We start from the raw sequence: 14,876 nt of genomic DNA, 5'->3' as shown, positions 1-14,876 counted from the left end.
CTCTTGGTCAGAGCCCAAGTAGGTAGGCGTGCGCTGCTCCCCAAAGTGAGGCTGAAATCCAAAGGTCTCTGAAGCTGAGCTCATAGCCTAGGCTCCCTGAAGAGTCCTTGTTTTATATTCGAGGAGATTCATCCTGGACCCAAGGAGTTCTCCAGCACAGAGAGATGTGATCACAGGAACAGGTTTCTCTTAGAGGGAACCAGAGACCCATGCAGTGTCTAAGATTTGGGGAATAGAGTCTAGTGGCCAAGTACCTGAGCTTTGGAGTCAGATAGACATGGGTTTTGATTCCAGTGCTGCCAGTTACTAGCTTTGTGATCTTGAGCAAGTTGCTTAACTTCTCAGAAGTCATTTTTCTCATCTCTCCATGGGATCTAATTCACAGAGTACTGCGAGGATCAAATGAATGGACATTCATCTTGCTCTTACATTTATCTCTATGCCCATTTGAAAGTAGCCATTGCCATTTAGTAAGGATGGCCTGCATCCCAAGCTTCAGGGATAGGCCATGACTGATCTAATCACACAGGACCATCCCAGCCCTGTTGCTCCACTGATGGTTCAGGGATGAGTTACTTAGGCTATGCCAATCAACATGTGGTTTTCTGCTAGTTAGTTCAGTCTGGTTTTGTTGGAATAAAGTTTAGAAATGGTGTGTGGTGGTAGGAAAAGGGGTGACTCTGTCTCTTTCTCTTTGTCTCTCTGTTTCTCTGTCACTCTTTTTCTTTCTTTTCTCCTCCTGGATATGAATGAGGCATTATGTGGCCTCAGTTTCTGCCAGAAGCTATTTTGCATCCATGAATAAAATCTGGCCTGTGGAAAGTCGACATATGGAATAGGGCAGAGCTAAACCACAGAGAAACCGAGCCAGACCCCTGATCAAACCTCACCTGACTCAATCTGAATTGTCCCTGGACTTTCAAAGCAAAATATGGATTGGGCTTCCTGTTACTTAAAATGTAAAGGGTTAGCACACTAAAGTGCTCAATAAATGCTAGTAACCAAAACCATTTGTATTTTGATCAAAATAATTACCAATTAAAGCCCCCAACAGGGCTTGACAGTTTCATCCCGAGATACAGCACAAGTTCCTAATGGTATTCATTCATGCCACAAACTTTTCAAACAAATTCATCAACAAATAATGATCCAGTTCCTACTGTGTGACGAGCCTTGTGCTAGATGCAGTTACAGTGGTGAGCCAGACACACTTGGTGCTGCCAAACGCACAGCCCCATTGGCCTGGGAAGCCCCACCCCGTCGCCACCCCTCGGAGAGGTCTCCTTGCTGAGCTGAAAGGTTGACCTGAACGCTCACAAAAGTGTGCATACTTGAAAGGAAAACCTTGGAAAGTGATTATACATGTGGAATCTCTGTGTGAAATTCAAATGGTTTTTAGTGTGGGGATGGCAGGATTCACTCTTCTTTATTTTTAATTTTGTTTCAATGCTTATTTATTTATTTTGAGAGAGAGAGAGAGAGAGAGAGAGAATATCCCAAGCAGGCTCCATGCTATCAATGCAGAGACCAGTCTGAGGCTCGATCTCACAAACTGTGAGATCATGACCTGAGCTCAAATCAAGAATCAGATGCTTGAGGGATCAGGCCCACGCGTCGCGAGCGCAGTCCAGTAGCTCGTCCCCGCCGCAGCATGAGCGTCCCCGCCGCGCCCCCCATCTTCGCCCCCGGCGAGAACTGCAGCCCCGCGTGGCAGATGGCGCCCGCGGCCTACGACGCGGCGGACATGCACCTGCAGATCCTGGGCAAGCCGGTGATGGAGCGATGGGAGACCCCCTACATGCACGCGCTGGCGGCCGCTGCCTCCTCCAAAGGGGGCCGGGTCCTGGAGGTGGGCTTCGGCATGGCGATCGCAGCTTCCAGGGTGCAAGAGGCCCCCATCGACGAACACTGGATCATCGAGTGCAATGATGGCGTCTTCCAGCGCCTCCAGGACTGGGCCCAGCGGCAGCCACACAAGGTGGTTCCCTTGAAAGGCCTGTGGGAGGAGGTGGCCCCTACCCTGCCAGACGGCCACTTTGATGGTATCCTGTATGACACCTACCCCCTGTCCGAGGACACCTGGCATACCCACCAGTTCGCCTTCATCAAGGACCATGCCTTTCGCCTGCTGAAGCCCGGGGGCATTCTCACCTACTGCAACCTCACATCGTGGGGGGAGCTGATGAAGTCTAAGTACTCGGACGTCAGCGCCATGTTCCAGGAGACACAGGTGCCAGCCCTGCTGGAAGCGGGCTTCAGGCGGGAGAACATCCACACGGAGGTGATGGAGCTGGTCCCACCGGCCGAGTGCCGCTACTACGCCTTCCCTCACATGATCACGCCCCTGGTCACCAAGCACTGAGCCCGCCTGGGCCTCCGGCTTGACCACAGGGGGGCCGCAGTCCCATCCGCGTGCCCCACCAGGTGCCTTCGCAGCCGGGAGTGCAGGCTCTGGGCTCTCGTGGCCCTGGGTTCGAGTTCCGGCCCACACTGCGGTGGGGCGCAGGGCCAGCTTCCCTGACCTTCCCTGCAAGGGGATACCGCTACCTTCCTCTCAGGGGCACTGAGGGTAAAATAAACACTAACACTGGGCCTGCCCAGCACAGTGCGCCAAAAAAAAAAAAAAAAAGAATCAGATGCTTAACCAGCTGAGCCACCCAGGTGCCCCCACTCTTAGTTCTTCCTGCCCCCACATACTGCAATTCAGCCAGGTATACCCTCCTCCCCTTCCTCTCCCTCTTCACCTTCATCTGCCTTCAAGACTTCAACAGAAACTCTAGAAGAGGCTCCCTGTCTGAAGCGGCTCACTGTTCTCTTCTTGGAACCTCATATCTTTCCTTTGCATCTCACACTTCTCTGAGCCCTTAGTCACCATGCGTCTCCTGGCTTCCAGCTGCCCATTCTTCCAGCTGTCACCTTGCCCTGCCCTCCAGGCTCTGGCCTCTTTTAGTTTATACTTAACCTGTGATTTCCAGCCCACTGCTCTGCCCCAGTGGCTCACTTTTAACCTGCCCAGATTCCCACTTGCCCACTGGTGGCTTCTAGGGGTTCTGAAGATAATTCCATGGTGCCTAGATTGCTAACTTCTATTGTAGCTCCCGGCCACCAGCCTAGACTTGCCTGGTACCTAAATAAATTCCTACCTTTAACATAATGGGGACAGTGCCTTGTCCTGACTCAAAAACTACATTGCGGAAAAGAAAAAAAAAATGCTACAATGCTGTCCTATTTCCCCCAGCCTTGCTTTTTCTTTTGTTATATACACTTAAACCAAACAAGTAGCACATGTTTAAGGGGGAATACTCACATGATAGCATTTGATAAAGTAAAAAGTGAAAGCCTTCCATCTGCTTTCCCTCAGTCCCTCTCCCCAGAGGCATCCGTGCTACCATTTGGCTGTGTAGCTCTGACCCAAGGTAGTCGTGGGCTCTAGAGGCAGGTCACCTGGATTCAGATCCCAGCTCTACCACTTATTAGCTATAGATGTTGAACCATCTAGCTTACTTCCTTGAGCCTGGGTATACTTACGTGTAAAACTAGGGTAATAACAGGACCTCCTCTTGAGGTTACCCAGGGTGAGGGTGGGGGAACTAAAAATAAAAAAAGCAGTAAAACACATAGAATAGTGATTGACATATGGTTAAATGCTTCATAAATGTAAGTTATTATCTACCTCATTTTTAGTAACAGCCATGTAGGGTTCCATAGTTGAATGTCTTTTATTATAAGCCCATGCAGTTTATAGAGTCACTGACCAGTTACTCCAGACTCGTGCTCCAATGCTGAGAATGTGTATTTGGAGTTGGGCATGCTTGGAAAACCCAGAATATATTGTTTTGGTTTTCTTGTTTGGAACCCAGTGACATTGTTCATCCAAGCTTCCAGGTGTTCACATCCTGACTAGAAGGTATGGTAAGAGACCATATTTAGCAAAGGTCACTTCTGCTTTCTTCTAGACATGTTCTCGAACCACACACCCTTCTTTCCTCCCAAGGTCTGTGTCCTGGGTAGCCAGCACCCTGGATGGCGAGCTCTGCTCTGAGCTGAGCTTGCTACCAATTAGAATTAGAACAGTTTTTCTCTCTGCTTTTCAACATGCTGGGCAGGCAACACCCTGGCTTCCTAGCAGGTCAAAGCAATCACAAGGTATCTTTGAATAGTTCTTTCCTGGAGAAAAAGAAAGGGGAGAAGCAACAGACCAGATGGATCTAAATTGAACACACTTTTCTCGGCACTTAATTTCCCTTACACCGAGCACAAGAGTCATTTGGCGGCCTTTTGGGAATACTTCCCAAGCAATGCCTGGAGTTTTAACCATTTGACAGCCGTTAACCATATTGAACCTCATAGGGCTTAGCTCCCCACCCGCCACTGAGGAGCATGATCAGGAACTACCATTTACCCTGAGAAAACGTCCTGTAAGTGGCACCAACCAATCTTCCCCAATACAAGCAGACCACAAACAGTGCTGACAACCATGCTCAGCAGAACCTTGATGCAGGGGAGAACAAGAAGGATCCGGGATAGCCCCTCAGAAGCACATTTTTCACCTTCCCCAATTAAGATGTTCATGCCTCTGTTGTCCCCTTTTGTCTGTGGTGCTATCCCATGGTCGTGGGATTCACAGTCATTGTTTCTTTTTCACCTCTCATACCCAGTCACCCAGCTGGCCGAGTCTACTCAGTGATGCGTCTTACATCCATCCCTAGCTTTTGCAGCTCTGCCATCTATTTTCTCGTTCAACAAAGCCTATTGGAACTACCAGGGGCTTTGTTAATACTAAGCTGAGAGAACAAATCTTAGCAATGCTCCTTATTAATTGTGTGACCTCCAGCAAGTCCCTTCACCTCACTGAGTCTTGGTGGTCTCATCTGTTAAAGGGGAAACCAATGCCTAATGCAGTGTGTTATTTTACAGATTAAATGAGAGCTGCATCACAAGTGCTAATATGCACTAGGTCTCAGTATATATCTCTTGGACAGATGAAGAAGTGAATGGAGACTTGCAGTTGAATGTGATGGAATTGACTTGAATGTCTACTTTTATTTCTTTCCAAAACCATAATAAAATGGAGATAAAGGGATAAAGAGAAGTGTAGCCTTACAGGAACACATAGAACAAAAACAGCATAGCCTTGACTTGTGATCCCTAAATACACAGGAAATAAACGAGGAAATTTCAACGTGACACCTGTGTATCAGTTAGTACTTGCATAACAAACCACAACAAAACTCATGGCTTAGTACAAAAATCATTTTATTTGTTCACAAGTGTGTAAGTCTGTGGTTTGGGCTGGGCTGAGGTGGGTGGCGCTTCTGCTGATATGAACTGATTTCACTTTTTTGCAGTCAGCTGGTAGCTGGTGTGACTGAGGGCTGGGATCTGCTGGGATGGTTAACTTCTCCCTCCCTATTGTCTTTCACTTTGCAGGAGGCTGGCTTTTGCTTCTTCACCCTGTGGTCTTGGGGTTCCTAGCAATCAGAGAATAATACCCAGTTCTCAAGCTTCTGCTTGACTCATATTTGCTAATATCTCATTGGCAAATCGCAGATTCAGTGTGGGAGGGGGCTACAAAAAGTCACAGATACCTTGATTCATTGGGGGACATTATTGCACAACCTCTGAAGCATATCCCCCATCTTTCTCAGTTAAGACGATCATGTCTTTGTTGCCTCTCGATAGAGATACTCTCCAGTGGTACTGACAGAGTCAGAGGTAGACTGAAAGAGATAAAAGCAGGTGGGCAAACGAGATCGACTTAGCAGACCTAATGGAAATGGAAATGGAAAGCAAAGCCTAACGTGGGGGACACCAAGAAGGTAACTAGTTCCTGCTATAGATTCCCAGAGATTCAGAAATTGAAGGCACCAAGTACATCTGGAATTCAGAGCTCAGGTGGGGCTACCAACAGAAGAACGGGCTGAAAGTCTGTGTAAGAGGAACTATTGTGACTCTCTGTGTCTTTGGCCCTGCCCCACACAATCAAGTGAATACCTGTCCATATCCCAGAGTTAAGATGTACCCTGGGAGAGGTGAAACCAGAAGGATTCATATCTTGGAATACGAGGCACTGCTGAAGGTAGGGGCACCTTATTAAACTACAGGAGGATTACTCAGTTGACAGTAAAATAACAATATTAAGAAAATTAGATGATGCCACAAGTGATTAATAGAAATACCATAGAGAAAAAATAAGTGAAGTAGTTATCAAAGACTTCAATAAATTTCCATAAAGTTTCTCAGAACTTAAGGAACTGAGTTTCTAAATTGAAAAGGCCCACTAAGCACTTTGCAAAATGAAATTGAAAGGGAAAAAAATAGAACTGAGGCAAATCACTATGAAAGTTCAGGATACTGGGAATAGAGAAAATCCTAACAAACAATCAACAGTGAAAACATGGTAGTGAAATACACATGGCATCAGACTTGGTGGCCACAGTAGATGCTAGAAGATAATGGAGAGATGCTTTCAAAATACCGTAAGGATACACTCAAACTGTAATTGTGATGGTAGGTTGATGATATTTTAGACATTAAAGACCTAAAGAAATTATCTTACACGCATCTTTTTTAGGAAGTTGCAACAAATAAGGAAGACATAAAAAACAGAAAACAGGACCTGCCCATTATTAGCATATTGTCTCACAACTGCAAACTCATATTTCTAATACTCTGCTACATGATGCTGAGGTCCAGACTCTGAAAACCCCTTCTGCCTTGGCCAGCTGGCTCCCTGTTAAGTTGTGCTAATGAGGAAGGGGCTTGCTAGAAGGAAACTGGAGGGCTGGAGAAGGAAGAAGGGACTTGCTTCTTCCTGTTTGCTTCCTGTCTCCTTGCAGTTCCTGAGAGGATCACACTGGCCCCTTCTTCACCCTGGCAGAAGAACCTTTTTCTTGAGCAACAGCTAAATCCAGTCTTCCCAACACTTGTAGAATCTACAGTGCCCTCAGAGATACCAGCACCAGCTGAGCCATGACCTTTACCCCCACCCCTCTCAACCCCATCTTCCTGCATATGCGGTTAAAATCACTCCTATGGTTTCAGAAACCTGATGGTAGTGAGAGGAGACCCCAGCACAATGGCTATGCATCAGACTGCTGAGTTGCTTCAGTTGATAGCCCCAGTTTGTGACCTTCCCATATCTGTGCTCTTTGCAGACTGACTTTCAGAATCTTTCACTGAAACTTGGAATCTGTTCTACCCCTTGATTATAGACTGCCATTGTGACTTGTTTGGCCAGTAAAATGTGATGGAAGTCATACCAAACCAGTTCTAATCCTAGCCTCAAGAGGTCTTGGTTAATTACTTCCTGTCTATGCAGCCCTTGTCTCCACCATGCAATCTGGGCTAACCCACTGGAGGATAAGAGATCATGGGGCATACCATCCTATAGCCAGCTACTCCACCCCCAGCCCCATAAGCAGGGCTGCAGTTAACTGCAGATGCCTAAGGAAGTCCAGCTGAGCCTAGGAGGACCAGTGTGCAGAGCTCAGCCCAATTCACCAACCTGCAGAATTGAGCTGAATAATTGTTGTCTTTAACCACCACATTTTAAAGCAATTTGTGGTGCAGAAATAGGTAATTGGTGCACAGGCTTAGTTAGAGAGCAGCCAGTCCACATTGGAACAGGAGGACTGAAGGCTCACCAATGGATGTATTCAAGAAACAAAATGATATCATTAGATAAGCTAATGTGTTTGAATATATTGAAACAATATTTACATTTCTAGGGGAGAGTTACATAATGATTTACTTTTAGATCATAGGAAGCTAGGCAATTTATAATAAAAAAAGTTGTAAAGGAAAGAAAATGCATCATAATGTTCAACATGTCTCCCCTATGAATAATATTCACACAACCATAATAAACGCTGAATATTGTTTTAACCCCAAATTATGATACAGTGATATTGGGATATCATTGTGAAGCTTGGGGGCTGGATGTGACTTGTGCACGTGTGTGACGGAAGATGGAGAGGTAAAACAGGGAGAAATCTAAATCCTGTCTTCAATAATTGGAAGTCAAGAAATAGTATGATTATGTTGCAATCATAGAGATAGATTTCAGAAGAGACAACTAAATTAAGTAGATGCCTCCATGGAGTAACAATGTTAATGGTGTGAGTTGGGATTCTTATTGTAAGCCTTGAGGAACTATTTAATATGAGTGTGTGTGTGTGTGTGTGTGTGTGTGTGTGTGTGTGTGTGTGTAAAATAAATTTCAAATTTACAAAACTGAATGACCTTTGTGGATTTCTGTCTGTAGTAATTGCCAACTCACTATTGTGAACTTGAATCCCAAGGCTTGGTTTCGGCAGTTCTGTCTTTTCATGAAAGTGTTTTTACTAACAGAAACACGGATAATATCCCTCACAGTTCCCTTGTGCCCCTGGGCCCTTGCTCCCAGATCCAATCACCATCTTTAGCTCTCCCTCCCAAATATGGCTGCCTACCTCACTCTACCACCATGTATGTGCAAGAGCTCAGGACATCTTCCCAACTAGTTTCCCTGCCTCTCATCTTTCTTGTTCCCTTCAAATATTCTTAACTAAGCTGCAAAAAAATGATAAGTCATCTCAGGTCATGCCCTGTCTACAATTCTTTATTGATTTTCCTCAGTCTACAGGACAAAGTGTATACTCACTAAGATGTCATGCATGGTCCTTCATGGTCTGGGCTCTCACCTTCCCAGCCTCACCTCTTGCCATCTGTTAAGCTTATCTCCAGCCACACCAAACTTCTTCCCACCCCTTGTTTTTGTCATGTTCTGGTTTTCTGCTTAGTTTTTGCACTTGGCATTCCCTTTGGCAGACCCTATTTGTTACCAACTCAAAATTCACCCTTCCTTTTCTTTTTACCTAACAGAATCCTAGAAATTTGTTGGTCTCAGGGAAGGTGGGCCCTTGTCCTAGTCCAGAGGTGGGCATATAACCCAGTTCTGGCTAATGATTTGTAAGAGGAAGTTGGTATAGGACATCTGGAAAGATTTTCCCTTCTTGATAAGAGAAAGGTATGCAAGCAAAAACTCTCAGCCTCTTGTCCCCCTAGCTTTCTTTTCCAGAGATCGGCTAAGGACATGGACATGTGGTAGAGCAGTGGGAGGCCCCTCCTGGAACCCAGACTTCCTACACCCTCTGCACCAATGCTAGAAACACCCCCAGACGTTTTACTATAGAAAAATAACTCCCTCCTTGTTTATGCCACTGTTGGCTGAGCATTACTTGAAGCTAAAAGTGTTTATGTTGGATATACTTACAGTTACCTGACTAAATCCTGCTCATTAAAGAGCTCTGTCTGCTGACCTTGTGCACCTAGGGCTTCTTTAATTATAGCATAATGGCTAAAAGCACCAGCTCTGAGGCCAGACTGCCCAGGTCCATCACCCAACTCAACTGCCTACTAGTTGGTAACCTTAGACAAGTTATTTATCCTCTCTGTCTATTAAATGGGGGTAAGAAATTATTAACTTTATCTAATGTTCATAGGGGGTAAATTAGTTAATGTATATTAATGCCCTTTGTAGTTCACTCCCGATAATCATTCCATTAATGTTTGCTGTTTTTAATACAAGCTTCATCATACTCCGTCACAATAGCCTTATAATCCTCTTCCCTGATAGGTTGTAAAGTTAATGAAGTCAGGGGTACATCTGTCTAGTTTATTATATCCTCAGGGATACTTTGCCTAGAGAAACTGCCCAATAATTATTTACTGAATAAATAAACATAGTTCATACAGTGTGAACAGTGTACAGAAAGTAAACCAAGTCAAACATCAACCCAATTGGGAAGTCTTTTTCACATGAAGTCAGTGAAAGGAGTTATAAATTGGCAGCTTTGTGAGTTCTAGAGGGCTACTGCGGGAAAAATTCCCATCGTTGCTTCAAAAGACAATACACCCATGTGCTTATAAGACCCCCAATGAACAAACGTGATTCCATTAAGAAAAACCACAGGATCAGCCAAAAGATATTCAACAGCCCGTGTTGGGCCAGGTGTCCATAAGCAATTGCATTGACCTTGTCCACATTTGGCTTTCTAAAGATGGAGGCTGTAATCAAAGACAGGATGTAGGAACTAACAGTAGTTTAAAGGACATCAACTCCAGATAACTGTTCCTCCAGTATCTTTCTTGATTTCTTTTGTTTTATCCTGCTTTTCCTTGCCACTCACACTAGTAGCAGAGGAACACCCACTGTCTGGGCTTTCAACTCATCCTTATCCCCCACTTTAGTTGGATTGTCCTGACAAAGTTATCCTTTACAGTGTGTGTGTGTGTGTGTGTGTGTGTGTGTGTGTGTGTGTGTGTGTGTAAATAGAGGAGAAAGATCTAGCACAGGAATGGTTGCAGTACAAGTATTTTCTGGCTAGTATGCAATTTTTGTATGTGTGTGTGTAAATAGAGGAGAAAGATCTAGCACAGGAATGGTTGCAATACAAGTATTTTCTGGCTAGTATGCAATTTTTCTTAAAAATTTTTAATATTTATTTTTGAGAGAGAGACAGAGTATGAGCAGGGGAGGGGCAGAGAGTGAGGAAGACACAGAATCTGAAACAGGCTCCAGGCTCTGAGCTGTCAGCACAGAGCCTGATGTGGGGCTTGAAACATGTGAACCATGAGATCATGACCTGAGCCAAAATTGGACCTTTAACAGACTGAGCTACCCAGGCACCCCATTAGTATGCAGTTTTATTCCCTCATGTCTCTTGACAGGCAAGACAGGGGAAAATACTTCCAGGGCCTTCAGAAAGCTTCTACTATCTATCCTCATGATAATTTACTTTCTTACCTCTTTCTTTTCCCTTCACCTTGAGCAATTATGGCATCTTTCTTTTCAAAAGCTCAGTAATTGGAAAACTGGTTTATGAATCTGGTAACCCTTTCTTCCCTAAAGGTTATCCCCCACCCCCATCACACAGAGAGCTACGGGAAAGAGAAAAGAAAGGGAGGTGTATGTATTTTGTGAGATCTAGAAGGATGAAAATTGAATTTACTTAATAATCCCACTTGTTGCTTTTTAGGAAGAACTTGGAAAGGCACAAGAATTTGTTTGGGTAACAAAAGGGCTGAAGCTACATGAGACATTTTCTTCGGAAAAACATGTATACTTTTGGGCTGCCTGCGTGGCTCAGTTTGTTAAGCATCCAACTCTTGTTTTCGGCTCAGGTCATGATCTCACGGTTCATGAATAAGTGCCCTGCATCAGGCTCTGTGCTGACAGCGTGGAGCCTGCTTGGGATTCTCTCTCTCTCTCTCTCTCTCTCTCTCTCTCTCTCTCTGCCTCTCCCCTAATCTCTCCCCCCACCCCATCAAAATAAATAAATAAACTTTAAAAAATTAAAAAGATATGTATACTTTTTGTTTTTTAAGTAAGCTCTAGGTCCAATCTGGGGCTTGAACTCATGACCCGGAGATCAAGAGCTGCATGCTTTACTAACTGAGGCAGCCAGGCATCCCCTTTTAAAAATATTTTTAAAAGTTTGGTAGTCTCTGAATTGATCAGATTTTAAACCACCATCACCAGACGGTATCAGCTCTAGAGATCACTCCATAACAAAGAGAAATAACAAAAATAATAATATTAGCAACAGCTCATATATATCAAGGACTATGCTAAGCAGTTTTTATATATTACTTCATTCATTCCCAACAAATACATGGCATAGGTCCTATTGTTATCTCATTTCTCAAAAAGGGAACTAGAGCATAGAGAAGTTAAAAATTACTTGCCTGAAGTCATAGCTAGTAGTAGAGGAGCTAAGACCCCAAACTAGGTCTGACTCGAAAGCCCACACTCTCAACCAATATAGGAACTTCTATAACATGCATGACCTGTATAGGACAGTCATCTGAACCCGCTGTCAAAACTGCATCCAGTTTTCCCAGGGCTTCTTCCTTCTGAGTGTTCACGCTTTGAGAAGTCTGGTTTCATCAAAGAGGTAACCACAAAGAGTGGAGACAGGAGGTGCGAAGTACAGCTGGCATGTGTGCTTTTTTGCTCTAGAAGTATTTTTAAAGACAATATTATTAGGAAGGTATTTTTCATTTGCAGCAACAGTCTCCATACCTTTTCTGGGACCCTCCATAAACCCAGAGAACATCTGTGGAGGGAGTCCCTGCAGTCAGCCTGGGGGAACATCACCCTCATCAGCCTCTCACTGGCTATATGATCTTGTGCAGGTTCTTTACCACTTAGTGCCTTTTTCTTATCTGTAAAGTGAGCATATCAATAGCATGTGCCTCAAGTCATGGGCCCAGATGCAGAACCTCTAGCCATAGAGGATTGTTCCCAGGCCTTGACACCTGATGGAATTTTCACTGATGGGTTTAGAAATTTTGAAAGGTTGACCTCTTTCTTCTTTCCATCTTCTCCCTTTTGGAATGGGAATGTCTATAACCGCCTGCCCCACTGTTGTATTTTGGAAGTAGATAACTTGTTTTCTAATTTTATTGGTTCCAGGATGGAAAGGAAGTTTGTCCTAGGATGGATCATACAGTTTCATGGAGATGATTTATCAATGATGAGATTTGGGACTTCTTCTGACTTGATATTTAGATGAGATTTTGGGTTTGAGCTGATGCCTTAATGGGTTGAAATTTTGGGGAATTTGGGGGGGGGTGACTTTATTGTGCCTGCCATCTATGGCAAAAAAATCCCCCCAAAACAAAAAACCTCTTTGCAGATGTGATGAGGTTAAGAACTTTGAGATGTTAAGATTATCCTGGGTTATCCAGAGGGGTCCAAAATGCAATCACACGTATCCTTATAAAAGGGTGACAATTTTCACACACAGAGAAGGTGATGTGGAGACAGACACAGAGATTGGAGAGATGTGGCCCCAAGCTAAAGAATGCTAGCAGTCTCTAGAAGCTGGAAGAGGCAGGAATAGATTCTCCCCAGAGCATGCGGAGGGAGCACAGCCCTACGAACACCTTTGCTCTAGCCCAGGGATACTGATTGCAGACTTCTGGCATACAGAACTTTGAGAAGATGAATATCTGGTTTTAAACCACCAAGTTTATTGAATATTTATTAGAGAAGCATCCCACTTCCAAGTACCAAAATCTGTATTAGCTTCTTGTGGCTGCTGCTGTTACTGGAAACATTAAATGATTACATACACGTAAAGCCCTTAGAACAGTGTTTTAAAACAGTTCTTTGTTTTTGTTAGGATTGTCATTATTATGGACATTGGAATGTTTTCAGGAAACAGAACTTTGCAGTGGTCCTTCAACAGGGGTCCATGGATGAATCCCCAGAATTTGTGTGCAAAACTCATGGTGTATGTGCATATGTGTAGTTTTATATCATTTTGCCGGGACCACAGATTGGGTGGCTTAAACAACAGAAATTCGTGGTCTCCAGCTCTGGAGGCTAAAAACTTGAGATCAAGGTATCAATCAGTAGGGTTGATTTCTTTGAGGGCCGTGAGGGAGAAATCTATTCTAAGCCTCCTTTGATGGCCATCTTCTCTATGTCCCTTCACAAGATCTTCTATGTTTGTCTGTTTCCGTGTCCAAATTTTCTCTTTCCATAAGGATACTGGTCTTATTGGATTAGGACCTACCCTGATGACTTCATTTTCACTTGATTACCTCTGTAAAGACTTTCCTCCCAACAAGGCCACATTCTGAGCTACTGTGACTTTGGACTGCAAAATATTTTGGGGGGAGGACACAATTCAACCCATAACGGTGTGAATGTTTCCATAGCTTTCATCAGATCTCAAAAGTACCCAGTACACATGCTCATAGGTGCATAGTCACACTTGCTCACAGACATTAAAAATCCTCTCACAGTATAAAAGCCTAGAATGGTTTTGGGGAGGGACTAGTGAATGGTTTGGGGGAAGGACTTCCAAGCCCTAGGATTCTCATCTCAATAGGTAGATGCCATCTTTACTTAAGCAACCTCAAACCATACTTGGAAGTAGGCGTTTTATTTGAAGGCAGTCCATGTAGTAGAAGAAGCACAGGCTGTAGATTGAACCAACCCACCTTGACACCTAGGCTCTGTATTGCATCACTCAACCTCTGAGACTGTTTCTTGGTCTGAAAAATACCACCTGCCTTAAGGCTATGATATGAAGTACCAAACTCAGTGTCTGGATCCTAGCAGGCACACAAATACCTATTCTCATGAGTGGGGTACAGCTAACTAATGGGAGCCAGCTCAACAGCACACAGAATGACGGAGTATTCTTTGACACATGCTCTGCCCTTAATCTGATATAGACACTGCTTGCCTCTTCTAGGTGACCTTGGCAGGGCAGGCTGACAGAAAATGGCTTTTAAGAAAAATGGCCCATTGGTTTTCGAATCAACCAGAACGGCAGGTAATCCTGTAGTCGGTTGCATGGACATTGCCTCAACTTGACAGAAGACTCAAGCTCCCACCTAGGGCAAGCTCAGTTTCACATTGTATGGAACATGCAGCGTGTTAGTTAGGGTAAAGTGTAAGTTGCTATAACAAAGAAACCTGAAAGGACACCCGTTTAACTAGATACATTTATTTGTCTTTCCTGTCCTAGCTAAGAGATGGTAGGCTGCCTGGCCATTCTTAATATGTAGCTTTTACTTGTGGGTCTAGAGGTAGTTGCAGCTCTCATCATCTCTCAGCCAACAGGAAGGGGGAGCATACGCTCAAGGTTTTTAAGGCAAGATCCTGAAGGTGCACATCATTTGCTCACACCTCGTTGGCAGAATTTAGTGACAAGGGCTCATTGAGCTCTAAGGAAGATAAGGATATGTCATCTTTAACTGGATTGCTATGTGCCCAGCTAAACCCAATTACTATGGAAGAAAAAGAGTACAAATAGTGGAGGATACAGCTAGCAGATGGCCACATCTGGCTCATGGGATCATTTTCTTGTTCT

At 44.3% G+C, this 14,876-nt stretch overlaps 1 protein-coding gene across 1 annotated transcript; it reads left to right on the top strand.

The window, feature by feature from the left end:
- Positions 1-1,602: 1,602 nt before the first annotated feature.
- Positions 1,603-2,605, top strand: LOC128776098 (guanidinoacetate N-methyltransferase-like). Its single transcript, XM_053899220.1, has one exon. The coding sequence runs from the start codon at positions 1,652-1,654 to the stop codon at positions 2,360-2,362; it is 711 nt and encodes a 236-aa protein (XP_053755195.1). The 5' UTR covers positions 1,603-1,651; the 3' UTR covers positions 2,363-2,605.
- Positions 2,606-14,876: the final 12,271 nt, after the last annotated feature.

Source organism: Panthera pardus, unplaced genomic scaffold, assembly GCF_024362965.1.
Source record: "Panthera pardus isolate Hobbes unplaced genomic scaffold, ASM2436296v1 HiC_scaffold_12, whole genome shotgun sequence".
NCBI classification, from domain to species: domain Eukaryota; kingdom Metazoa; phylum Chordata; class Mammalia; order Carnivora; family Felidae; genus Panthera; species Panthera pardus.
The sequence above is the reverse complement of the archived record's forward strand: the minus strand, read 5'-3'. Positions and strand labels throughout refer to the sequence as shown.

What these genes read in the sequence shown, in the direction of transcription:
- LOC128776098 (XM_053899220.1), top strand. Translation starts at nt 1,652, where the DNA reads ATGAGCGTCCCCGCCGCGCCCCCCATCTTCGCCCCCGGCGAGAACTGC.